The sequence below is a fragment of the Onychostruthus taczanowskii genome, unplaced genomic scaffold (assembly GCF_017590055.1).
Source record: "Onychostruthus taczanowskii isolate IOZ18803 unplaced genomic scaffold, ASM1759005v1 scaffold78, whole genome shotgun sequence".
Lineage (NCBI taxonomy): Eukaryota > Metazoa > Chordata > Aves > Passeriformes > Passeridae > Onychostruthus > Onychostruthus taczanowskii.
Window position 1 is genome coordinate 86,854 of NW_024505671.1, and position 27,670 is coordinate 114,523.

Sequence of the window (27,670 nt, forward strand, 5' to 3'; positions counted from 1 at the left end):
CCCCCTGTGCCTCCCCCCCGCCCCTCCCGGTGGTTTTTGCTTTTCCCCGCGGGCTTCACGTCTCTTCCTCCGACGAGACGGAAAATGGCCGCCCAGCTGCCATAAGGGAGCGGGGCCGCCGGCAGTTCCGCCCGCTAGGTGAGAGAAGGGCGGAGGTAAAGGGGCTGCGTGGAGGTTTGGCGGGGCGGTGGCCCCCGGCTGGGGGGAAGATGGCGGGGGGAGCCTGAGGGGGAGCAGCCCGGCCCTGTCCGCCCCGCCCCGCCCCCCCAGCGCGCGGTGCTCGCGCGCCGCGCCGTCCCGCCTTCCCGCGCCGCGTGACCTCGGCGCTCCGCAGCCATTATCCCGATTATCCCGATTATCCCGCGCCAGCCGACGGAACGGGACGGGAACGGGCGGTCGCCGTCACCGCCCTGACGCGGGCCACCGCTTCCCGCAGGAGCCGGACCGAACCGGTGCCGTTCCTCCCTGCGCCCCGGGAAGCGAAGGTAGAAGGGGAAGGGGCGGTGGGAGGCGGCAGCGGAGCTGCCTTGGAGCTCCTGGAAGCCTGGCGGGATGGGGGTGTAGGGTATGTGGGGAATGGGCGGCCGGCCGGCCCCGTTGGGCTTGCGCCCCGGGTGCGCGGCCTTTGGCTTTGGGCCTCTCTGGGGGAGGCAGGAAGGCCTGAGGGGATGTGGTGGTACAACACTGGTTACAGGAATGTTAAATTTCCCCGTTATCGTTGTGGGTGTGACACTGAGGGAAACGGTGCTGGAGAGAAAGGATGGTTCCCGGTATTGGATCAGCCTTTACGGTCGTTGGAGGAACTTCCCTTCGGGCATGGCTGTGGTTCAGGCGCTTGTGCCTGAGGTACCCCACGCCTCCCTGCGCCTTTGCTGCCCTGATTGCAGATGCCCGCAAAACCCCGTGAGGGACCGCGGTGGGTTTTATGCCCTTCGCTGAAAGGGTCTATTGTGTTTCTAGTCTTGATTGTACTGTACTATGCAACCATTGCAGGATCATTCCCGTTATTTCCCCTTTGCTTTGTAAACCCCCTACTTTAATTCTATGAAAATCAGGCTCTTGTTTTGTGTGTCATGATCGTTTACGAAGTCAGTAGAACCCATCACTTGTTTATCTCGGCGATCAAAGTTTTGTCCTCAGAGGAAGAGTTAAATTTTACTACAGAAAGACGTGAGGGCATGCAAAACAAAGGTGCTCCTGACTGCGAGTAGTCACTGCTTAAGCAATGCAAATGTATAAAAATATCACTTAGAATAGTTGTTCTTGGTGTGGGAGGGATTAGTTAAACAGCGTGGAGTTGCAGGAAAATGCTGTCTAGCTGCTTTTTTCCTCCCTCCTCCTCGTCCTCCTCTCTGATAATCATGTTGTTTTGGACAAAAGTGGGGAAAATGAGGACGGGGCAATGGTTTTGGCACTGAGGTGTGCTCCTGGCATGCATGTATCTTGTGGTAGGGAAAGTAAGAATTGCATCCTCCCACTTGTCGCTTTTGATGTTGAGTGACAGGCTGTGCTTAACGGCCAGACCAGGTTGGGTGTGTTACGTATCTCGGTGCTCGGAGCTGGAGTGCCTCTGTCCTGGGCAAGGCTTTAGTGTGCAAGCCTGTGTGGAGCAGCTGCTCAGGTGAGGGCTGTGGCTGGCAGAATCCTGGGGGCAGGAGGTAGGAGCACGTACCATGAAGAAGCGAATGCAGAAAACTTGAAGTAGTCGTAGGAATCTAGAAAAAAATCAGCAGGGAGCTGTTTGGAGCTAGGGTGCAGATATTTGGATGGATTATATTCAGGCTGGTTGTCAAGGAGAGGTAGTGCTGTAAGGGTTTGTGGAATACCAAAGAACATTTGCGGTTTGTTTACAGGTAGCGAAGGTAGGTGAAGAAAGCTACTGAAGCAAGTGCTGTGTTTGTCTGTGTGAGAGTTTCTCCCAAAGGTATTCCGAAAAAGCGCGTCGCTTGCTTGTTCATTGTGCTGGCACTGGCCTCGTGCAGCTTTGTGGTAAATGGGATCTGGGAGGTGATGTGCCTGAAAAGGCAGCTTTTGTCCAGAGTAGTTTTCTTATGGATCACTGCTGCAGCCCACCAAGCACCTCTGAGGGTGTCAGTCTTGGAACAAATGAGGGTGGGAAGATTGCCTTTTCTGCAGCAGCAATTTGTGTAGTTCATAGCAGAGACTGGGGAGACCATGGTGTAAGGGCATATGAAAACATGGTGTGTAAAACACACACACAAAGATAACAAAGGCTGCCCAAAACAGTATGTGTCCAAAAGCATGTTAATTCCTTTTTGTGTCTGGAACCATTTCTCAGTCACTTTGGTTTCTTTGTTTTTTTAGTTAGAGGAGAAACATGGTTTTGTTTGCCATTAGTATTACATAAAAGACAGCTAACAATCATATGACAGTTTTGCAGAGGTGATTTTGATGTTACTAGGATGCTGCTGTTTTTTTACTTAATTTACAAATATTTTGTGTTATTTTCTGTATAGAAATTAATGAGTTGGGGGAAAAAGGCCTTTGTATGTTTTACTGTTTCCATTATATTTCCGACATATGAAGCGGGTGAAGTAGGGCTCCCCCCTCTTGTTTGTATATAACAAGATAGTTTGGGCAAATTTGCCGTGGAATTTTACTGTTTGAAGGAATCCAAGTCACCGATGATCTAAGTAGGATGGGTGTAAGTGACTATGAAATGCATTCTATTATTATGTGTGATGTGCCACTGCTAGAGTTGTGGACATTAAAAAAAAAAGGGGGGGGGGTAGAGAGTGGATAAGAAAGCACAGCAGATGTGCAAGTACTGAAGAGATGACTTACAGTGCTGTCTCATTAAGACTGACTTCCTTTATTTCTGTGTGTGTATTATGAGAAACTATTACAAATTCTGTGGAATTTTATGAAGACTGTCCTATCCCCTTTTGTGTTGTCATGGTTGTATAATTGTCCCGTCTTTTGAAGCCTGAATCTCTGAATGAAAACACATTTTGGCAACAGCTTGTGAATTACTTAAACAAGATTTTTATTTAAATGTACCTGACAGCTCTCAAGTAATGCTTAAGCAAGAGAAATACAGATTACTGAATAACTATAAAGGAAGGGTAGCTAAAGTAATGGATCTAAGAGGAAGCAGTGTTTTGCTAGTGTAAGTGGGTATAACTGTCCTAAAATGTCTTAAACTTACATGAGATGTATAACTTGTTAAACGGCTTGAGAGATGTGTTGTATCTACAGTCTGTGTACTCTGACAAAACTCCAACATCAGTGGTGTAGTGAGGACTCCTAAAAATACTATATAAAAGGAATTGATTACCATTTTCCTTGTCTTTTTTATTTTTTGTTAAACATAGCTAATGCTGACAGTGTCACTTACTTCCTTATTGTGTTGCTTGTGATGTGATGAGCCTGATTGTGTTGTGTATCTTGTTTTTGCTTGATGGTCGCATTTGCTGGCCAAGATTGATTGAAGACACCCAAAGATCCTGTTGTTTTTTTCATTAAGAAACTTATCTGGATGTGATTCAATAACTGACAGATGATGGACTAGCCAAATTTCGGAAAACGTTGTAGTTTCTGTGTTAAGTCTTGGTTGTTTTGGGTGTGTTTGGTTTTGGCTATTTTGACTTCATATGTGTGTGCTTATTTTGGTGAGGTTTTTTGTTTGTTTGTGGGTTTTTTTGGTGCTTTGTTTTTATTTTTAAAGCTACTTGCAAGTATTGTTAAAAATCTTAAATGTCACCAAGCTTCTCGAGGCTGTGCCAAGCTGGTTTCAGGGAAGTTTTAAGTTTGTGGTGCTGCCAAAAGAAGCAGTCCTGCCCGGCTGCTATTTCAATTTCCTTGTGTTGGCCCAAGTGTTTGTGGGCTGTGTAATGAACCAATTTAAAAAAAAAAAAAAGTATTGAAAATGATCCAGTATGTGGGTGCAGAAATGCTTAGACTGGCATAGGAGAGATCATCAGGAATGTGAGGAAACACAGGATTGGAGAGATGGGACTGTTTCTTTAAACTAGCAGAGCCACCTTATTGTGTGGAGCTGCAGCAGCTTCCTTTGTAAAATCCACATTTTTTTAACATGGCAGTGAAATGGTTGAGAGCCAGGCAGCTCCTTTCAATTATGTAGGGTGGAAAGTGAGGGAAAAGAAGTGTGTGGATTACAGCCCTGCTGTTACATGCACAGGCCATGTTCCTAGCAGTTGTGGTCCTCTCTTAAAAATGCTGGGTGATAGTGACGACACCTTTTCATGTTGTTGGTGCACACCTTTGGCCGAGTATGAGTCTCTTCTGAGAGAGCAACAAATGATGCTCAGGACCTCTTTTTTGTTGCCCTTTACTGTGCCCTTATTTGACGTGGTGTAGCCACTGCAGCCTGGCAGCCTGGCCATGAGCAGGAAGAGGCTGTGGGTGGTTTCCTGTGCTGCTGTGAACCAGGATGTTGTAGCTGTGGTGCTCTGAGGATGGGTACTTTTTCTGTGAAGGTGTGCAGCATGTAGGAGCTGACTATCACAGACAGCTGTTTCCCTAAATACTTTTGGTACTCCCGCAGTTCTTTTCTAAATCAGCTTTAATAAAGGTTAATAAAATTTTAGATTCTTGCATATTGTGAGAATATTTACATGGACAAAAAAACCTCAGCTATGTAGTCTTTTCACTTCTGTTCCCAAGTGTTGTTTGGATAAGTGGGTCTTGTGTGTCAAGGTTTTACCTATTACAATTAAATGGAAACAAAAGCTGCAAATAGTAAAATGTTTTTTATTTGGTTGTTAAGGTTTTTTATTAAAAGGTGTTTTTTTTTTTTTGTTTTTTTTTTTTTTTTTAGCATTGTATCCTCCCTCATCTTAAGAAACTTAAATGAGAAAAGGGTAGCAGATATGTTTTAACTGCCAGGGTTGGATGTGGTATAGCTAATGTGTTGTTTAAAAACAGAGAAGTATGGCTACTTTTCACTTTTGCCAGTTTCTAGAAAATATTTCTAAGACTGCAGAAGTCACTACCAGAGTTTGAGTTATGGTAATTTAAGATCCTACCTTCTACTTAGAGGTTTTAAAAGTGAAGCAACTATCTTGCTGTATATCCCCAGGATCTAAAGACTTACCTGAATTAAGGTTTGGGATTTCAGCTAACACCAGTTTAAGTCAGAAATATAGGTTATATAAGTATTCATTTAAAATAGCATCCTGAACTTGAAGTTTGTATTGCTTTTTCTGTACTAGACTTCTGAATGCCTTCGTTACCCTTTACTGGCTAATACCATCTCGCCTTTTGTCTAGACAAAATCTGAAATGGTCCGATACACTACTGTGCTCCTTCGGAGACTCATGCTTGCTGATGATGAGAAGTAAAAACTTAATCTTAATAAAGCATATATTTTGTAGAAATTGGAAATATCTTGGTCACTACTAGTGAATGGTAAGTGGACTTTTGAAAGCAGTGTTTATGAACACAAATGCTACATTTCTTCTTTTAGATGAAGAAAACACCTATGAACAAGTGTGGAAGTGTCCTTTAGTCAATGTCTTATGCCTTTGGATTTAATGAATTGAATTGTTGAGCTGCAGAATTTCTGAAGATCCAGCCTGTCTGTGGAGAACTGGGATAAAATCCCTGTTTTGTTGCTTGAGTGGAATTGAAAAGTGTGTTTCATCTTGGGTTGGTCTACAAGTGTACATAGTCGTGAGGCTTGGAGGTACTTAAAAGCTGAGGCCAGTAAAGAATTCACACATTTGAGACTGGCTCTGTTATTACAGTTATGCTTCCTTTCTGCATAACTGTGGAAGAGCTAGTTCTTGAAGATGCTAGGTCTTTAGGTGAAATGATATATGTATGCATTTTAAACTAGAAGTTATACTAGAGTAATGCTTCTGTAAATATTGCAAGAGAAACCTAAAGATACAGCTTTCAGCGTTGGCCTGAGTTCTCATCCCCATTTTTTTTTCCAGTAACGTAGCTCTAGTGAAGTGCAGAGCTGTGTGCTAGAGCTCGAACTGGTCTAAAAGTTTGCCACTGTCCTTTTTGCCTCCCTCTTTCTGGCTGCATGCTGTTATTTGCTCCATAATCCGGCTCAGGTTGGCCCTTCATTAAGCCACATGGATAACCTGGTTGAATGAAAGTGGTTTCTAGGTATCAAGAGCTGGTCGCTGGAGAACCTGAATGAAGGCTGTCAGGGCTGCTGTGAAGGTGAGGATAATGTGTTACACAGCCCTGTTACCAGGGCTGAGGAAGCAGTGGTCATACATGGAAAGGGATTTGCCACTTGGCAGTGGCTGGCTCTTGAGCTGCTCCGGTGTAAGTGTGCAGCATCACTGAGTCCAAGAGTAAATTTGCTATTTCTTATGTATTGTCTTTTCATGAGAATAATGTTTGAACCTGTTTAAGTGCTTCCTTTTAGCAAATGTTTGTGGTCTTGACAGTCTCACTTTTTGTTCTATAGGACTCAGTATTGCTGAAAGCACAAATACAGAGGTTTGAAATAGTTTCTTCATTGACACCAACTAACAGTTTGAGGTAAGTTTAGCTTAAGTCCTTTTTAAATGTTCTGATTCAACTCAGCTATTGAAAATTAAATCTTATTTTGCTTTCCTAAATTTTATGCTTGCAGTAAGGAACTACAGTATATAAAACTGCCTTGTAAAGATCAACTGTACTTGTCATACATAGAATGCAAATAATTTAAAGCTGAGATTGAGTTACATTATAAACATTGTGCATCTGATGCTTGGTTTGGTAATTACTTGTAACAGAAAAAAAACCCCACCAGGTTTTGTTTTCTGTCACTACTGGAAAATTGGCATGTCTTAAACAGTTTAAAAGGTCTAAATTTATGTTGCCTGTGAGTATTGATCCTAACAGATTACAAGCCATTTTCTGTAAGTTTAATTGAATTCAATGAATTAGAAAATATCTTCAGAGTATAGGTTCTACAGACTTGCTTTTTAGTGGAAGGAGTCAATAAAAAAGAGCATTCAACATACTCTTCTTCGCCAAGGTAAATAGTTTTTTCTGAGTTACATGGAAGTCTGGTTTAAGTTCAGTTTTTGCTGGGCCGGTTTCAAATGAGGTTACATCTCATAGGCCATGCAAACTCTCATGGGGAAGGCCATGTGGGGCAGGAGGAGCTAGTTACTAGGAGAAAAGTTCATCTACTTTTCTCTTTTGGGCTCTCTTAGATGTGTCTAAAGTCTCTGTAATTTTGGTAACTTCTAAATTAAACTCTAATGTTGTTTTTATCTTTACATAATTGAAATACCACCCAGGTAATGAGACTATGTAAGAAAAAGTGCTTGTTGTGTTGAGCTAGAATTTTTGATACAGTAATTTTAGGCTTTAAAGCCTCTTTGCAATACAAGCAGTAAATGTTTGATTTTTTCAGTTTTTGTTTTAATTTTATTATTAAACTATTGAGTATTCAAAGGCTTAATGTCTAGTTACTTGTTCATAGCTTTTATTCAGGTTGTCTAATGTGACACTTGTTTTTTGTTTTTTTTTTTTTTTTTAAAGCTGGGCAATTTCAAAAGAAAATGGTAATGGGTCAAAGTTTTTATTAATTAAATTGGGGATTTTTAGCCACTGATCCGAAAAGAAAAGGAAAAGGTGTGTATTTTTTTATGGTTAGCACTAATTCTAAATATCTATTATGACTGTACATAAGAAGAAATGATAGTGTATTATGAATTACTTTCTTTTAGTTGTCATTGATTTATAATCAGTTGTAGTTTTCATAGCTTAATTTGTGCTGAAGCATGTTGAATCTTGTTGCAAGCCATATTGTTTAACTAGTTGTTAAAATCTTTTAAGTTAGCTGTGCATTTTACATGTAGGTTAAAAAGCTAAGTTAATCTAAAAATATGCAGGATGGGCGTCTTGAGCAGTGGAAATTCAGATCAGAGTGATGAGCTTCAGTACATATGGTTAAAAGAAATAAAGCCTGTGGGTCAAATTGACAACTGCTGGACCAAATACTTCAAGGATTTTTCTTTGCTCATGTGAATGTTGCATTGTAGAGGACTGTGAACTCCTCCTGGAGAAGGAACAGTGCATTGGAAATGCAAGAGAAGTATAAACTGCACAATAGCTAGAATTTTGTTACAATATATTAAGATGTCTGGAATTACATTATTCTTGCCTTAATTTGCAGAAATGTTTCATTTTCTGCTGCCCTTTCTTTCTCCTACAGGATCTGTCTGCAGTTGAATCTGGAAAAAAACTTTACTGTTACACTTCATGTTTTCAGAGAAATTGTGTGCACTGCAGCAATGTTAAATTCTTTAAAATGTGGTTAAGTTTTTAATTTGCTAATAAATGTACTTACATTGTCTTCAAAGCTCTTTTGTTTAGCTAATGCTATACTACTTTCTAATAGTGTCATTTTAGTAGATGCAAATTTTGTTCATTTGTATCATATACATGGATGCTAAATGGTTGCTTCTATTTTTTTTCCCTCTCATTGCTTTTCCTTTTGGGAATGAGTAGATCTACTAGCAAAAATGGGTCGATCTAATTCTAGATCACATTCGTCAAGATCGAAGTCCAGATCTCAGTCCAGCTCTAGGTCAAGATCCAGATCACATTCAAGAAAAAAGAGATACAGGTAAGTCTTACTGCATGAAAAGGTGATTTGGTATATTAGTTTTTGTCCATAGATTGGTTTTCACTTGCATGATGCTATGGCAGAAGTGAGCCTGGAATTCTGTTTCATTTTAGGCAGAACGTAAACTATGCTTTGAATGTAATTTCTGTTTAATTTTTTCTCCCCCCTTGTCCTGTATCTCAGCATAACTTCAGAATGGTAGTGGTTCTTCATGTTTTCTGGACCATTTGATGCTTCCCTTCTGCTTTACATGATGTTTTCTTCATCTAGTCTCTTTCCCTGTAGTTTTTTATTTCTCATTAAACTTTTCATATTTGAAGTAACTTAAGGCTTCAGTAAATAAGCTTTGCTGTATGTTGTCTTCTCAGTTGCCTCCAGTGTTTGCCTCATCTTACTTATTAGTGGACATTACCATCTCCCATAAGGAGTGGGTCAGTTGAATTTATTGCCTCAGCTGATGCCCTGCACTGGCTGGCATATTACACGGGGGGGGTCATGTCACTCCCTGTTCCAGGCTGTGAGCCGTGGTGGCTGAGAAACTGAATGATGTGTTCCAGAGTGGTGATGATCTCTAATAAAATGTCTGGGGAGGCCAGTGAGGCTGGTAGTGTCTTAACTATGTGATGCCAGGTTTCACCGTCCTTAGCAGTATAGACATGTTTATTATAATTAATTTATTTCAGAAATAATAAATAAAGAGAGGTTGTAGAAGTTACTTAAAGACCGGGAGTCTGCATCCTTTACCTTCTGACTGCATTTTGAGAAATCTAGCATTTTGCATCAGGGCACTTCTTTTTTTTTTTTTTTTTTTTTCCCCTCAGACATTCCAGTTGTAAAATGTTAATGTTTGATTTTTAATTTTAGTTCCAGGTCTCGGTCAAGGACGTATTCCCGATCTCGAAGCAGAGATCGTGTTTATTCTAGAGATTATCGCAGAGATTACAGAAATAATAGAGGAATGAGACGTCCCTATGGTTACAGAGGAAGAGGTAGAGGGTATTATCAAGGAGGAGGTGGTAGATACCATCGTGGAGGTTATAGGCCTGTTTGGAACCGAAGACACTCCAGAAGCCCTAGGCGTGGCCGCTCCCGTTCCAGAAGTCCAAAACGAAGGTCGGTGTCTTCCCAGAGGTCCCGGAGCAGGTCTCGTCGATCTTACAGATCTTCCAGGTCCCCCAGGTCCTCTTCATCTCGTTCTTCATCCCCATACAGCAAATCACCTGTCTCTTCCAAAAGACGTGCATCTCTGGAAAAGCAGGCAAAGAAAACTGAAGGGGCTCCTTTGCAAGACAGTCCCATGAAAAATAAATCACAAGACGAACAGAAAGATACATTTGAACACGACCCATCAGAGTCTCTTGACGATTTTAACAAATCATCAGCAGCTTCTGGCGACATTTGGCCTGGCCTTTCAGCGTACGATAACAGTCCAAGGTCACCCCATAGTCCTTCTATTGCCACCCCACCTAGTCAGAGTTCATCTTGCTCTGATGCCCCTCTGCTTAGCACAGCCCACTCCGCAAAGGACACACCTCAGCATTCCCATTCCATTCAGCATAGTCCTGAGAGATCTGGCTCTGGTTCTCTTGGAAATGGTTCTAGCCGCTATAGTCCTTCTCAGAATAGCCCATTGCATCATATCCCTTCGAGGAGAAGCCCTGCAAAGACAATCCCATCACAGAGTGCCCCCCGTGAGGAGGCTCGAGTGCGGTCGTTTTATCCTGAGGGTGGTGAACAGGAAACTGCAAAAGGTGGAAAGTTTATGAAAAGGTAAGAACCAAATTATAAGCCTACTGTTGCCTCTTAAAAATATTGTTAGAGTTTTGTTGAGATCATCACCATAACCTTGGAAAATGCATTATGGAAGGCTAATAATACTAATCTGGTTGGAATTGTGCTTGAAAGATACATATGCCTTTTCCTGCTAGGATGCTTCAAGGCCTTGAATGCTGGGTAGTAGAGACAGGGACAGGTATCCTTGAGAAGGAATTGATTTGTGCTTTTCCTCTCTGGTTTATTGTCTTGTACTTGATTTTTTACTATTACGAAAAATCTTAATTGGAATAGTGCATCAGACTTGCTGGCTTGATAGTGAACTCTGTTCAGGTATTTCAGAATTTTAATACTTTGTGTAGTTTAAAATGCAAGTATTCTGGCTGTCTAGAAACATCAGTGTTGTGCAATAGTTTCTTTATGTTGACATAAACAGCGTCAATTAGCTAATTGTGTGGTGCAGTATGAAAACTTCGATGTCTTGAATTGCATTACTAATCAAAGAGGGTAGGTGTTGGTATTCTAGGAATATAATGCTGTTGATGTTGATGAAGGAAGTTCAGTGTATATACTCCAATGAATGTAAAATTCTTCTATTTGTTCTTAAAAAGGTTGACATAGTAGTAATTTTTGAAAGTTGTTAAAGTCTTGCTGGCATTAGACTGTTCATTTTGAATGTGACTGGTGTTTCAGTGGATTTCTTACAAAAAGAGTTAGAGAAGTTATGACTATGCTATATAGGCTTGATTGTGGGCTTTTAAATTAATTTGTCTAGTCAGTGCTTTATTATGTAAAAAAATTACTGCTTAGGAGATCAAAAATACAACTTGCCTAAGATGTGTTGGAGTTGGTGAACGTATTAGAACCTGTGTGAACATAGCATACAGATAAGGCAGTGACTGAAATAATTAATTGGTGTGTTTCTGTGTTTAGGAGAGCTGCCTTCTAATGGTTCCCTGCTTGAACACAATATAGTGAATGCACTAAACCTGTGCCAGATTGTGGAATTATCTTAGTAATGTGCAGGATCTTGAAAAGAATTCACTTTTTTATGCTATTACTTCAACTCTTTCAGTAAAAGAAGTGGAAAAATGAATTGCAGTCTGAGTTTTCAAACCATGTGAATTTGATGGAAAAAATTACTAGTGTAATGAGAGAGAATGTGAAACTGGGTACTGATTAAGAAAACAAGCGAGTAAATTTCTAGGCATTCTGCAGAAAGGCATTATATTCTTCAGATGCCTCCATTAGTGCATAACTGACAGTGTATACAGTGTTAATGGTGTGCCAAGCATTGCATGCTACAGTTAATTGCTCGGAGGAATGTATTTTCATCTTCTTTTGGTGTGGAATTGACTCAAAAGGGGAATGCGAGTGAACTGGAATGAATGCAATCCAGAGTTACCAGTCTCTTCTTTGCTATCCACAGGTACACAGATGAAGAGTCTAGAGTATACCTGCTTGATAGGGGTAATACCAGGGAGAAGGAGGCCCAGAAGGAGAGAGGATCAGAAAAAGGGAGGACAGAGGGAGAAAGGGAATGGGAGGAACAGGAAACTTTAGATTTTTTCGTTGATAAAGAGACTGGGAAGGAAAAGTTTAATGACTCTGAAGGGGAGGACACAGAGGAGACAGAGGATTACAGACAGTTCAGAAAATCTGTCCTGGCAGATCAGGGTAAAAATTTTCCTACTACATCTCACCGGAATGCTGAGGAGGAAGGAACCAAATACAAATCTAAAATATCAATCAAGGGCAATAGAGAGAGCGATGGATTTAGAGATGAGAAAAGTTATAAGCTTAAAGAGACTGGCTATGTAGTGGAAAGGCCTAGTGCAACAAAAGATAAGCACAAGGAAGAAGACAAGAATTCTGAGAGACTAATGATGAAGAAAGAAACTCAGTCACCTGAGCAGGTAAAGTCTGAAAAGCTCAAAGAACTCTTTGATTACAGTCCTCCTCTACACAAGAATCTGGATGCGAGAGAAAAATCCACCTTCAGAGAGGAGAGCCCACTTAGGATCAAAATGATAGCCAGTGACTCCCATCGTCCTGAAGTTAAACTCAAAATGGCACCAGTACCTCTTGATGATTCCAATAGGTAAATTATTCCACTTTACTGTGTGGTTATCCACTTGCCTGCAGTGTTGTTCGTATTTATTTAAACGAGTGGTTTCTTTTGTGTGTCTCTTTGTTGTTGATGCATTTTAGACCTGCTTCCTTGACTAAAGACAGGCTGCTTGCTAGCACACTTGTCCATTCCGTCAAGAAGGAGCAAGAGTTCCGATCCATCTTTGACCACATTAAGTTGCCACAGGCCAGCAAAAGCACATCAGAGTCATTTATTCAGCACATTGTGTCCTTGGTTCACCATGTCAAAGGTATGTGTTTCATTTATTTTACCAGATACGTGTCTGACAAGATTATTTAAGTCTGTTTGCCATTTCTAGTACGGGAAGATTTCAGCCCTTTCCTAATGCTGTGATTTACCCAGACATTCTTCCTGTTGAGGTATGCATGAAAATAATTAGAAAAATAATGGCCACAGAAACTAGGACAAAAAACCCACAAGCACTGTAGAGTATAATAGCAGGTATTCTATGTTTCTGGATAAATTTTTGATCCTAGGTAGCATAGAAAGTTTGAATTTCTTCAGTGTACTTTAAACATATGCTGGTCAGTTTTTCTAATTTTATTTTAATGAGTTTACCATACAATTTTATATTAAATGTTGTAGTGTGGGTTGAGAGATGTCTTTGGACTGTAAATAACAATGGACTGTAAATAACTCCTTTTGGAGTACCCTAGAGGTCATTTCCAGATTCTTATTAGAAGGGATTTGTTTGGGGTTTTTTTTTCTAAGTGAGATTTAATAAAAATTGTATTCTAAATGGTAGTAAAGTTCATGGTTATAATGTGTATATGATAATAGTTTCAGTAATTTCATTTACACAAACTTGGCAGTGGCTAAATAAACCTCCATTAAATAATTTATACACTAATTATTTTCTGATATAACAGTAGTGGCTATTTTCTATAAACACCAAGAAGAACCCTCAACAAACTAAGCAGAGCAAAAGTCCTCCCCCAAACCCACTGAAATGCAAACCTGGATCATACGATACTTCAAAGTAGATATGTTTCATTTAGGTCATATCCTCTTAAGTTTTTTTATGAGACAATAGATAATTCCTAAAATCCCCTGGGGAGTGTTCTTTGATTTTTTTTTTTCTATAGCATTTGCTTTATTTCACTGGACTGTTGTCTTGCTGTTGTGTTAAATGTAACTGAGATAAGACAAAGCTGGTGAAAGTAATTTTGCCATATTACCACAGTAAAGGGAAAAGTGGAAATGCTTAATTGGATACCAGTTTCAATGAACCTGTCTGTAAGCATTGTTTTTAAGATGCATTACCTTCTAAAATTGCTGAGATTTGTGTGCTAGAACTATGTGCTGAGTTCAGTTAAAAATCTCGATTTTAGTGACATAATTCAGATTACTAAAGCTAAGTTATTTCCTTCATATTTATTTACTTACCAAGTAATAGTCAACGATAAGGGACTACAATAATACATTAGTTAAAAAAATATTGGGGTACCTGTTTAGTGTATAATGATTTGTTGTGAACATATCTATTTATTGATGTGTAAAGAAATATAAGACTCAATCCAGTGAGAGAGCTTCTGAAAATTTTTTGCTTATATGATACATATGTAGCTGTAGGTGAAAATAATACTTGCGAAACTCTCACATGTTGATCACAGAATAGACTTTTTCTGTAAATTTTTGTATGTTAAATACATTATAAATTTAACAGCCTGTCTGGTCAAGTTACTAGAATATGTACTGTTATGGTTATTTTTGAAAGCAGAGCATCTCTTTAAGTTTCAGATTTACTGTGGTCTGTGATCAGAATTTTTGTAACTTTTTTGACAAACTGAAGTTATGTTCATTATTGGTGTGATGCGACCAGTCTGAACAGCTCTTTATTAATGTAGAGCTGAAAATGCCCAGTGATGTTTTCTTTTTCATTGTAACTAGGTCCTGGAATGTGTTTTGAAATGGCAAAATCCATGTTACAAAAGTAAAATAGCTGTTGAAAGATACAGATGCCAAACAGGCAAAGTTGAACCTTCTGTCTTCCTGGCAAAAAATGGCATAAAAACAGAATTACTAGCTCAAATTCCTGTGTTTGATGGAATTATGATTGAGGCACTACCCTTGTAGTGGCCGTTTCAAGTTTTAATGGTTGGTTATGAGACAAATGCTGGATGCCGGGCGGTAAGTTGATACAGATGTATGTTGACCTGTTAAGCAGATAGCTTGCTTCATATGTAACATTTCATAGCTCATGACTTTTATGTATTTCTATATTACATTTAAACACATTTGTTGAGCTGATTTAAAAACTGAGTTTCGCTGTGGCTAATTTAATTGTATCTGAAGGAAGGAGAAAATTTGTCAGAGGAGTTGTCAAGTTTGCCAAGATGCCAGATGCTTAAATGAGTTTATTTATGCATAGGTGTGTTAATTGTATTGTTTATCATCACCCAATCAAGAAATTGTATTCCTTTAAGAAAAGAGTTGTTAGGTCATTCATGTAGTTATTGAAGTGTACATTACTTAAATGTTTTCACTAATTCTTATTTTAAATTAGAGATGAGATGAGATGAATGGTAAAGTGTACTTGCTGCAAATATTAAGGACACAAAAGTAATTTCACTTTCTCTTGTGGGCAAAGCATAAAATAATAGTTTAAGAAATTGCTCTTTATCATTAGAGGAAAACGTCACTGAAAATGAGCAAGTCCAGTCAGTAAATGATGCTTGGATTTGATGTGATATAATCATGGCATAGTAGATTTGCAGTGATGCTGTGCGCTGTTATTTTTTTGGGTTACGGTGTGTGTAAAAATAGGGAAAACACCACATTTGCTTGTCCTGATAAATTTATTGAAAGTACTGTAGGTTTTGCCTGCTACTTGCCTTTCTGTCAGGAGTGAAATATATGTCAGTTGAATGAAGCTAATGAAACAGTGTTTTTTCTATTGTAACCAACAGAGCAATACTTCAAGTCGGCTGGAATGACCCTAAATGAGAGGTTCACTGCATATCAAAAAGCAACTGAAGAGCACTGCACCCGACAAAAGAGCCCAGAAATACATAGGTATACGTTAACTGCATATGTAGATGCTTTGTGTTTCAAATAATGTCTTCTAATATTTCTTTTGAGAACCCAAAATACTTTTTCTAATCTGGTTAAGGTAATTTGTATAATTACAAAATAAAAAAAAACAAACACCCTTTTGTAAAAGAGAACTCATCTGAGTCAGGTCTGGCTTCATCTGTGGTTTTGTGACAGATGTCTTCTCTACCTCTGTATCTCATTTGGGATATATTTACTTCTCTCACATGCAGTGCTCAAATATTGAGGGGCATATGTCTTGAAGATGAACAGAAGCCCTGTACATGCATCTTTCTTCTTCAGTGTGAAATGTTTCATCTCATACTACTTTAGTTTTTGTGTGTATTAATTTACAGCAGTTTTTTGAAAAATCTGGGAATCTAAAAGGTAAGAAGGTAGGCATGCAGATGTAGTGTCTGATCATGTGCTCTAGTTTTATGATGCAGTGTACTATATTTGTGTTGCATGTGAGGATACAGTATCTAACTTGACAGTTTTTCTTGTTAAGTACTTTTGACTTTACAGCAAACTATCCTAGTGCTGGTATTTCTTGGAGGGAGTGGGCTTTCAACTGGCTACATATACTGGTCCTTTTGAAATAAATAATTAAACATTTTTTCTGTCTTCCAAGCTATAATTAAAATGTGAAACACCAGTCTGCCTGTTTTCTGTATTTGTTTTTAGCATACTTCACACAAAACAGAACTGTGATTCATTTTTAGTCTGCTGTGATGCATTTTTAGTCTGCTTTTGATGGTGAGGTTTAATAATGCAAGAAGTTTATTCTACTGCAGAAATGCCTGGTTTGTCAGTTTTCTGTTGAAATTAAATGTCTGAGGCTGTTAACAATCATGTACATGTATGGCAAGACACTGCTTTTATTTTACATTTAGGAGGATTGACATTTCTCCAAGTACCCTGAGGAAGCATACCCGTTTAACGGGTGAAGAGAGAGTCTTTAAGGAAGAAAGTCAAAAAGTAGGTTTTAAGTAAATGTCCTATCTGTGCTTCTAAACTTAGTCTCATTTTGAATTTCAACTTCATCTCTGGTTTTCTGTATAAAAATAAAAAATTGTATTTATTGTACCTAGAGTACTTGCATTTAGATTTTTTTTTCTGTTGAGTAAAACATGTTACCAAGAAGCTGGTTTATGTAGAGTGATTTTGTTATATTAATAGCGTGATACATAAGGTCAAATCTTTTGCCATGCATCCTTTCTTCTTGCATGTTTTTTGACCAGTAAGCTGCCCAAAGACAAAGAATAGGTTGGGGCAGAGGGAAGTACCCAGATGGTCAGTGAGTAGTGTGGTTGAACTACAAAGATGCTTGTACTCTGTTTAAAAACAATTCACCAGAAGAAGTGAATACTTAATTATCTCTTCAAACCATGTATTGTTGTGGTCTGTATCATCAAAAACTAGGCACCAATTGGCTTCGTGGGAATGCTTGTTTGAAACCGAAATTCTTAGCTGTTCTTTTTTTAGATGTAGCCATTGCATGTAAAGGACAAAGTAAATTTGTGTGCTGAAGCTTGTTGAAAAATAGATAAATTCTATCTTTTTATATTTTAATTGATGCACAGCTTGCCTTTTCACTGAGATTCTCTTGATGTTTTATTTCAATATTTTGTTGCAAAATATATATTTGTTTACAGGGAGATAAAAAATTAAGGTGTGATTCTGCTGATCTTCGGCATGACATTGACCGGCGTAGAAAAGAACGAAGTAAAGAGCGAGGAGACTCAAAGGGTTCCAGGGAATCCAGTGGGTCAAGAAAGCAAGAGAAAGCTCCAAAAGATTACAAGGATTACAAATCTTACAAAGATGACAGGTAAATATTTGATGTCCCTATAGAGGATATTAGCTTCTAATTAGCCTTTTGTAATTGTAAGCTTAATTGCTTTCAATTTTCAATGTATAATGGATCATTTAATTTTAAACAATTAAAATTATTTGTTTTACAGCAAATATGTATTATCTGTCTTTTACACGGCTTATGGTGGATGAGGACAAAAACTTTGGAATAGCAAGCTAACACTGAAAAAAAAAATGACAAATTAATCTGTCCTATTATCCAGGCTACATCAGGAGGTTGGACTTCAATGCAGTACATTTCTATAAACAGTTTGTGTAAGAACTTTGGTTCGTTATGCTTGATTCCGCACTTTTTCAACTCATAACACCCAGAGTATGAGAATTTTACTGATATTTAGGTTTTAACATGGGTGAGAAGGGGAATTTCTAAATTTGTCTAAAGCCAGTGGGCTGTTTTAAGAAAAAAATGTTAGCATATCTCAGTGGATACTGTGTAGAAGTGGTAAGAGTTACTTCAGGTATGACCTTTCTTTGAGTGGAATGCTAAAATCTTATAAATTGGGTGAAGTTAATATCACTATGGGGTTACTAAAAGTCTTGCTGTAGGAATTTTTCCCTGCTTTGTACTGTATATATATAAAGTGAATTTTTACTTACACTTCCTGTTTCCCACTTACTTTGACTTTGGTATCCACATTTTCTTCCACTGGCTAATTTCCCTACAGCCATCTATGTAGGGAAGCCCATACCATACCTCTCAACAGTGTGCAAACTGAACTGTGTCAAGTTACTGTAAAACTTTACCTTGAGGGGTTTTTCCCTTTAACTTCTGCTTTTCTGCCTCAGAAGAAAGGCAGATCTTAAAAGTTAACACCATCTCTTCATGGCATCAGAATCTAGAAAAGTTGTATCTTACAGTTTGCAGACTGCTGCTTTCCAACTCACCAGCAATAATATGCATTTAGTGCACTTAAATGTGTCAGAGGAGGCTGGAAAGTGGAAATATACTTCGCTTAATATCTCAAATATGTAACCTGTGACTTTATAACCAGAAGGGGGTTAGTTTTTCATAAAATATAGAGACCCGGTTTAGTATAGCATGTTACAGATTATCTAGTACGTTTAAAATAGCACATAGTATATTTTTTTATTTTTCAGTAAACAAAAAAGAGACCAAGACCGTGCTCGGTCCTCCCCATCTTCCTCCCCATCTTCTTCCTCATCCAGTTCTCGAGAAGAAAAGGATTGCAAGAAAGAAAGAGATGAAGAGTTCAAAACCCACCATGAACAGAAAGAATACTCTGGTTTTGCAGGAGTCAACAGGCCAAGAGGCACCTTTGTGAGTTTTTCTCCTATTCTTCCCCCAAATTATGAACACTTCACCAATGGCAATCTTGTAAAAAGGAAATGAGGGAGTCTTGCAGTGGTTCACATTAGGCTAGACTTGAGGTCTTTACTAAACCTGAAAATACTAAGTCTCTTTTTTTCCCCATCACTCTCCAGTAGCAGTTGAATGGCCTACAAATATGCATTAGCATTACATAAGAGATCCTAGTATAAGGGTCTGGGGAACAGGATTTCTTAATTATTCCTTGCTCTTCTGTAATAATGCTGTTTCCTAACAGGATCTGAAAATTCACTGTTCTGTCAATTTTAAGTCTTGGGTCCTTATAACCCTTAGCTCCCTGCAGGTTCTGTTTTTCCCTCTCATGTTGGGTTTGGTTTTGCACTCCTTTGTGTGTAATGCCTGCAACTTTTTAAATAGAGAATGGCACATAATTAAAAATAAATGTTAACCTTGAAACAGCTGTATTGAGGAGATAGTATACTTGTTATTTTTGTGTTTCTTTGGCTTGGACTAGCCACTGAGCATGAAAGTTCATTGATCTACCTCTGGAATGTATTTAACCATTGTGATTTGGAAAGTGGCATATTGACCACTACAGTCTTCAGAAAAAACTTAAACTTTCAGATTCTGTGTTAATGTAATTATTGATGTATAATTGGAAAGTGTAGATGCATTTGGAAAAACTAGGAATCAATAAAGAAGGCCTTGAAAAATACAGGGAGCACTTAAAAACACCATACAGCCCAAATAAAAAAAAAAACAAACCCCAAACAACGCACAAATAGACACCACACACCCACCCCCAAGCAACACAGCAAAACAGACCTCCAAACCACAGCTAAACACACAAAAAAGTTAAAGTTCCATGCAGGTTGGGAAAAACTGTTTTACATAATAAGTAGGAGTAATTTCATACTTGAACAATAATTCCTTAATGTAGCCTGTAATTAAGACCAAATAATGCTAAAGTGCAGTGTTTAGTATAAATGTTTAGTCATGCAGAAAATAAGTTTTGAACTACACATAAGGGTGTCTGAAATGCATGTGGCATGTGCCAACACTTGAGGCTTGAATCCTCCATCTAAAAAACTGTAGCTACCTAAAGGAAAATTCAAAGTTCTAAATTTCTAACACAGAAGTTTATAATTTCCTCCTTTCTTCTTATTTTTTATATAGTTATGCTATGAAACTATGTGGCATAAGTATATAAATCTCTGGATGGTGTAGGCATCAAATATGACTATCAGCACAATTTCTAGCTATATAAAATAATGGCACAAACAAAACAGAAGTTAAACAAAAGAGAGCTTAAAACTCCATCTCCTCTCAAGGAGATTTAGTGGGAGAAAATTTGTAATTCATTGAAGCCTTCCTGCTTTATAAAACCAGATTGTATGTATTGTGAGAGAGGTGCTGCTTTACATGCAATTGAGGTAGATGGGAACTGGAACATTAATAGATTTCTACTCATTTAAGTGCTACTGACTACCAATTTGGTCTGTGCAGTGATAACAGGTTAATGTTCCCTAACAACATACGTGGTCACACACAGGCTTTTGGAACAAAGTGTGTGAGCAGGTGAATTTAAATAGGCCAACTGCTGACTCAGATCTCCTCTTTAGGGATACATCTTGGATGGTATCAAAAAACACAGACCAGGTAGCGTAGGAATGTATTTGTAAATACAGGCTAATAGTGCCTGCATTCCAGTGAATACTGCTTTGCTTTTGGAGTAAATAAAATGCTTTGGTTTTGAATGTTTCCCCTAACTGGAAGCCTTGGAGAATGTAACATCTTCCCCTTCCCTATCCAGCAAGCTAGTTAAGTCAGCAATGGTTTTTCACTAACTTTGGCTGGTACACAATTCCTTTGGATTCTAGGCTTCCCATACATAAGCATCATGAATAGTTTTCAAATATGGACACAGAAGTAAGGATAATTACAATTTTTCAGTGGCAATGTCATCAATATCCATATCTGGAAGAATTCTGTGTAGCAGCTCTGTTTAAAGTGAGTTCTATATAGAAAATATACATTTGTCTTTTTTGTGGTAGTCTTTCTAATAAACCAGCCCATAAAGATAACACCATAGTAGATTTTATGTCCTGTAGTTCTTTACCTGAAAGATTATTTGGTACGGGGAAACATTAATAAAATGGTGAGGAAAACTGTAGATGTTTTTCTTAAAGGGAATCTGATCACAGGACTCAATACCAGGAAATGCTGATACATTTTTTTTCTCTTTTTTTAATCCTGTCATAATTCTGTCTGCCCCCTGCCCCTGGGGCAGGTTACTGTTTGTTATGCCCTAATTTTGTAAAGCTGTTGGAAGTCAAGAAAGCATATCTTATCTCCTCCCTTGTACAGTTAGTCTGTTGCTTTCCAGATGACTCTCCAAACAATTTTTTTATTTTCTTTTTTCTCCCAGAGTATTGGATAGGTCTTATGAGCCTTCTGCAGATTGTTTTACAGTCCGTTTGATTTCAGAGTAATTTTAAATCTGTCCAGCATAATTCTGCATTAGAAGTTTTGGAGCTTTTTGGAACTAAGTATTCGTAATACTTGCCTTCTGAGTTGTTTAATTATATATTTTTGATCTATTTTATGAAACATGCTTATTTTTAACAAATAAATTAGCTTCCAGTCATATTTTTGTACTATTACTCTGATGATGTAGTTCTGTGTTTTTAAGTAGGTTACTTTTGGAAATTTTGATCCGTAATATCTGCAGTTTTTAGCAGTCATATCTTCCCAAACTAACCTTTCTCCTTCCCTTCAGTGAAGGATATATACTCATTTAACGTTTTCTACAAGCTAAGTATTTACATGCTGAGATAACTGTGTACATTACTACTTAGTGTATTCTGAATTAAGGATGGTTTTTCGCGTGAGACTTTCTAGCTGTCCTTATCAGGGCAAATTTGGGAGAGAACCCCCCAACCCAAGGGGTCCCTCTAGAAAACAGATTCAGTCGGTGCCCCTCGCCCCCCCCCCCGCAACCGGTTTGGGGAAGAAAAAAAACCTCCTTGAAGAAAAGTGGAAAAAACTGTTTATTAAACAATAAAACCTCTTCCCACTCCAAAAGAGATGACAAACTCAGAAAAGTCCCCTTCCTGGATTGCAGCTTGGCTCACTCAGTCTCTTATCATTCCCTCCAGCTCTGGAAATGCTACAGTCCAGGCCCAGCCTGGTGGGCCACAGGTGCAAGCTGCCAGTGCTCTTCTGGTGCGCTTCGGTGTTCAGTCCAGAGCAGTTTTAAGCAGGTCCAAAGAAAAGAGAAAAAACCCCAGAGTCCAGGGAACCTCTCTGCCTCAGCTAGCTAAAGCTAACTAAAAGCAAAGGAGAGCTCTGTCCCGCTCTCTGTCCATCCACAGACACCACAGTCCAGGAGCAGCAATGTCGAGGAGTGAGTGCAGTGTCTGAAAACAAACTGCGCTTCTTCTCTCCCCGCTTTGCTCTCAGAACCAGTCTTAAAAGTGTAAAGCTAATTATCCAATATAAACAGAACAGACAGATGGGGATACAAGCATCATACAGCCAACCGATGACACTAGTGTAGCATTTCAAAACCCCAGTAATTCATTATAAAGAATATTTAAAACACTCCTTTTCAGTTTAAGCATTGCTGCTCTGCACAGTACATGCTACTGACTTTTTTCTGAGTAAAGAATTTACTCACTTGAAATGTAATTTGGCCTAAGATACATTATTGAATCTCAGTTAAAAATGCTCGAGTAACACACAGTGGGTATACTCCTGCAAAAACTGCACTGTTAGTATGTATTCCAGAATCACCTTTTCATAAATTATTCAATTGACTCCATAAATACCTTTCTTTTCCCCCTGACAGTTTTGTCCCTGTTTCAGTCTAGCTTTCCTCCTGGCTTTTTGTCTGAACAGCTTCAGAAGCTTCTTGCGACCTTTTGTTCCAGCACACTGGTTTACTAGCAGTCAAATTTCTTTTTCAGTGGTTGTGAGTGAACTTATATCAAGAACTCAAATGTGTTTCAATTAAGTTTAATAGAATCATTATTTCAAAATGAATGCTTGAATATATTACTTAAGGTAGTATGTGAATTTGAAAATGGTTTTTCCACTTGCAGATACTGTAATTAAGCACAGAAAGTATTTTCAGTAATAGAGAACTTGACTCTATATTGTGGTGTTGTGTAAATGGATTAAATGACATCTTGGTTAATCAGTTTCGAATTAGGGGCAGAGGAAGAGCCAGAGGAGTCTTTGCTGGAACAAATACTGGTCCCAGCAACTCAAATACTACTTTTCAGAAGAGACCGAAGGAAGAGGAATGGGATCCTGAATATACCCCAAAAAGCAAGAAATACTTCTTGGTGGGTGTGGAGAACTCGACGTCTTATGCATGCTTTTTTTTGTTTTCAAACTTTCTACAAGTGTAGAAGTAGCATGCATGTATGGACAGGGGCAAGAGTAACTGTGAGAATATCAGGGTGGCTGTAGTGGTTGGTTCTGCTTATCTTTCATCTTTCTGTAGCAGGCTGGCAGTAACTGACGCCTGACATGGAATTTATCTTCAAAAACTTCATCAGGGAATGGGGAAGAAGGCAGGTTCAGAAAAAATTTATTAAAACCCAACTCCAAACCAGAAAGGCTTGTGCTGCATTTTCCTGGGTTTATGTCTGTGTGACATTTGAGATTTGCCTTAGATTGGTCTGGAGGTCTACAGAAGTGAAAGATCAGGAAAAGCTGACAGTATTTATGGATTTTCATAGGCAGACTGTTAATGAGCAGTTCTTTGCTCTGAGTACTGTGATAGTCATAAGAAAATTACCACAGTTTTGATGCCTTTCTCCCATCTGGATTATGAAAGGAGGACCCTTGATGTAATCACTCTAAGTAGTGCAGTACACTGGATGTGTGGCCTCTCCTCCAGTTATTTCTGTAACAATGCAGACTTTGAAGGATATTGTGCCATCATTGAAAATGCCTGTTGCATTATAGCTTGTCACAAATATGTTTACAGGTAACTAAAAATAATGCAGTCACAATTCAGATATTTCATTAAGGAGTTCTGTCTTCGTAGACATACCTGAACTTTTCTGATCTGTAAACAGAGATGTGATAATCTATTATTGATACTAGAACAATCAATTTTAGCTATTAAACTTGAATTTCTAGAAATATTTTAAATTAAATAAGCTGCCCTTCAGCTACTTCTGTGTAAGCTGTATTATATGGGTGTGATATGTATTTAAGAGTTCAGACTTCTTTCCAAATCACAAGTTAAAAAAACTCATATGTTGAAGCAAGTGTACCTCACCATTCAAAATGGAAACTTTTTTAATATTAAATAATGGTTTGTAGATTTCATGCAGTGTTTGAAATGATTGCAAGAACATACCTAACTATATAAGGCTGTATTTGGTAGCTAGACAGCAAATTTTAGGCTTATTAACCAGAGGAAATCAACTAATGCTTGGTAATGTTGAACAGTTTGAACTTAATTTGCCCTGCGTTGTGCTGGTGGGGCAGATTTTCTGAAAACTGCCTTCAGTTACCTCTTCTTATGAAGTATGAAGAACTCCCTTTGTGCTCAAGTAACCTAGCACTTTCCTAGAGGTTCTTTTAAAGTAACAATTTTTTCCCCTCAAAACTGGTAATTCTTCATTCTGACTGAGTGTAAGTTACAGACAAGTGATTTGTTACTAACATTTAGGTAGACCCACAGTGAATAAGGGCTCTTCAAACAATTGTGTTGTGGTTTTAGTTAGAGCATTATGCCTTTTAAGAATAATTACCATCTGAAGAGAACTTTTTAACATTTACTTTGTTTTATACATTTGCTATAGCTTACTAACATTATGAGGTACATTTAAGAGGTGTCTAACCTTACTTTTTTCTGGTGTTATTGTAGCATGATGACAGAGACGATGGTGTGGATTATTGGGCCAAAAGAGGAAGAGGCCGTGGTACTTTCCAGCGTGGCAGAGGGCGTTTTAACTTCAAAAAGTCAGGTAGCAGTCCGAAGTGGACACATGACAAATATCAAGGGGATGGGATTGTGGAAGATGAGGAAGAAACAATTGAAAATAATGAAGAAAAGGACAGACGCAAAGAGGAGAAGGTAAATTGTTCAGTGAAATGCAGATTAGATGGTTCATCTTGCACTATGCCAAGTAATTGGCTGCATGTAGGGATCACTTTAAAGGTTTTGGAGTTTGATTATTAACAGTTTACAACAAGACTGTTTTCTTTCTTTCCACAGGAATAACCCGGAAGAACGTTGTAGCTGAAAGAGCAGCTCTTGCACCACCCACACAACATTTTTAATATGTTTTTTTGTTGTCAAATGAATGTAAGCATTTTACTTAAATTTTACTGTTAGAAAGTAGTTTAGAGAGATTGTTTTCGTTTTAAGCCTTTAGAAAAAAATCATGATATAGTAAACTATGTTAATGATCGTACAGGTAGAAAGTAAAATATTTGTAACAACTTTTAAGAAATTTTACTGTTTGTTATATGCAGTGTAATTCTGCTTTGTCCAAATATATGGTCAAGTACAACTCTAAAAGTTTTGATTCTCCCCTATGTCTGTGTTTTATTCTGAAGTAAACTTACAGCTCTGCACACCTAAAATCTTGGAGCAGCATTTTTTATAAACTATCACTACTTCTCTGTTGCCTTTTTATAAGAACTGCATTTAAGGGTTATCCAGTCACAGTGTAAGTACAAACAGTTGTGCAAAATGCTGATTGTATGTCAGCTCATGAGAATCACATCTACATAGTGATAAACGTGGATTCTTATTTCACCCTGCAAGGGTGCAGCAAGCATTTTACTTAAGCGGTGAAATCATCACTCTTCATTAGTAGCCTAAGAAATACATATGCATATACAAACTACAGTGAGTTTCAAGGATATTTTTTGATAGCTTAGTCATCAGCAGAACACTTAATTTGGTGGCAGTATCAATCTAACTTCTTTTTTAGCAGTTTCTATTTACATATTGTTAGAATTGCCTCTTTAATTTCTCTATGTGAGGTTGCCTCTCTGGGTGTGTAATCTGGCAAGAGTGAGTCATTCACCTGTACAACATTTAAGTTAAAGTGAGAGAGCAGGGCAGGAGCAGGTGGGAGGAGAGAAACAAAACACCACAAAATCTCTGAAAAAACAAAGAGATGTTAAAACCTGAATTGGTAAATATAATTAATATATACCAGAAGTGTGAGAAATTAATCTTACTTTCTTCAATACTGATTTCTAATAATTGTGCTGCAAGAATGCTTGTAGCCGAAGTGCAGATATTAAGGGGATTTTGGTTGGTTTGTCTTTTGTTGTTGTTTTATGGGGGGTTTTGGTTTGTTTAAAAAATAACAAACCCTCAAGCTTAGTTTTTAGTGGTAGTTACACACTTAACCTCTAGAATGTTAAGGATTAAAGTAATATACTTGAATTACCAGAACAAGGACATTCTAATACAAGATTACTTTGTTTCTCTTTCTCAAAACGCTGCAGATAAACTAAATCTTAATGTTATGTGAAGTTAAAAGTGTAGTTGTTCGTATTCACCCCTTCGAAAGGCATAATATCTTTATAAGTAGGAAAAAAAAAAGAAAATGAAAAGCTTTGATAGAGGTGTTTGTATTAAATACCTATATAATGTATGCCTTCTTACTTGCTTTACTCCTAGGAAGTAGTTAACTCCCCTATACAAATTAAACACTAGAAGGAAGGAAAACAAAACAATCCTCACTGTAGCTGAAGAAAGTGTATTTTAGGTTGTGCTAATTTGCCAGCAGCTGTGTAGAAAGGGCAACAGGAACAATACTTGCCTCTCAGTAGCAGTTAGTTAATAAAGTCATTCCCTCTTTATGTTTTAAAACATATAGCCCAAGTAAAGTGTTGTTGCCAGATTTGCTTTTACATGTGCAGTGCATCTTTTAATAGCTGTTTGAAATGATAAACAGAGTATTCTTTGGACTTCTCAGCAAAACTCAGATTTTGTGTATATTAAATTAGAATAAGTGAAAAAGGGAGCAAAGCAAACTTGACATCAAAGTCTGTCCTAATTAAGTAAAATTAAATATCAGTCTAAAACTGAACAGGATCAAGATACACTTGAGCTGTCATGACCTTACAACAGGTAATTTGTATCATTTATGTCAAGTTGAAAGTAGATTGTTAGGTTCTGTGTGTCACAAGGCAGTACAATTCCTGCAAGACAAGGCAGATTTAAAGTTTGTAATTCAGCTGAATATCCAAGGAGATCTGGTAGAGATTGCTCTGGTAATGTCATTTGATCCTACAAACCTGTCTAGAGGTTAGATCATAAAAATCAAATTTTTTACAATCCCTAATTTCATTGTAGTTTGTCAGAAATGTGATTTGATTACAGAACACACGATGACAGCCACTAACATTTATTTAAATAAACTAATTCAAATTAAGAGTTAATGTAGTCAGAGATGCAAGTTGCAGTCTGTCTCTGAGAGATCTGTAAGAAACAAAGTGAGAGGGGAGTTCGCTTTTTTAATCCAAGTCTGGTGCTTCAGCACTTGTCTTTTGACATGAACAGTGAATTTTCACTGCTAAGAAAAAACATTTGTGAGGCTTTCACTTGGTGGCGCTAAGGTACTTGTATGACCTGTGAATGGAATTTCAGTGCATTTCACATTTCTCTTGTTATAAGGTGAAGACCATCACTGGTGGTACAGGGGAAAAAACTGTGTAGACATTATGCTGGTATAAAATGTTTAACTATCTTTTGAATTTAGCTACTCATTCTGACTCACTGCTCTCCAGCAGTGAAGCACTTCTTAAGGACACCATGCAGAGATGAAGTGGATTCGCAGAATTTGAAGTTATCCCTGCAGTTCAGATAAAATCAGGCATACATTTTTGCCAGGCAAAAAAAAAAGCCACCAACCAACATGGAATCCAGTAGCTGAACTGTTCGTACAGTGTCCATTTAGTTTTTTGGTTTGGAATTAAATCTCACATCCTC

The 27,670-nt window shown here is 38.2% G+C and overlaps 2 protein-coding genes across 13 annotated transcripts in view; both read left to right on the forward strand.

Moving 5' to 3' along the window:
- Positions 1-25,237, forward strand: BCLAF1 (BCL2 associated transcription factor 1). 12 transcript variants are annotated; one of them, XM_041423445.1, is made up of 15 exons: positions 172-485; positions 5,253-5,391; positions 6,413-6,486; positions 7,480-7,572; positions 8,452-8,569; positions 9,434-10,339; positions 11,772-12,443; positions 12,554-12,723; positions 15,404-15,509; positions 16,421-16,505; positions 17,183-17,358; positions 18,501-18,681; positions 22,893-23,039; positions 24,581-24,790; positions 24,932-25,237. In XM_041423445.1, the coding sequence occupies exons 5-15, from the start codon at positions 8,466-8,468 to the stop codon at positions 24,935-24,937; spliced, it is 2,763 nt and encodes a 920-aa protein (XP_041279379.1). In that variant the 5' UTR covers positions 172-485; positions 5,253-5,391; positions 6,413-6,486; positions 7,480-7,572; positions 8,452-8,465; the 3' UTR covers positions 24,938-25,237. The 12 variants fall into 12 exon arrangements, with proteins under 12 accessions (XP_041279375.1, XP_041279374.1, XP_041279383.1 ...); XM_041423440.1 differs by lacking the exons at positions 172-485; positions 7,480-7,572 and adding an exon at positions 20-138; XM_041423443.1 differs by lacking the exon at positions 7,480-7,572.
- The window catches only part of MTFR2 (mitochondrial fission regulator 2), a 14,103-nt gene continuing 11,368 nt past the window's right edge, over positions 24,936-27,670 (forward strand). Inside the window, exon 1 of the mRNA XM_041423455.1 lies at positions 24,936-25,021. Coding sequence (XP_041279389.1) covers positions 24,998-25,021 — 24 coding nt within the window. The 5' untranslated portion in view covers positions 24,936-24,997. The remainder of the gene's footprint in view (positions 25,022-27,670) is intronic.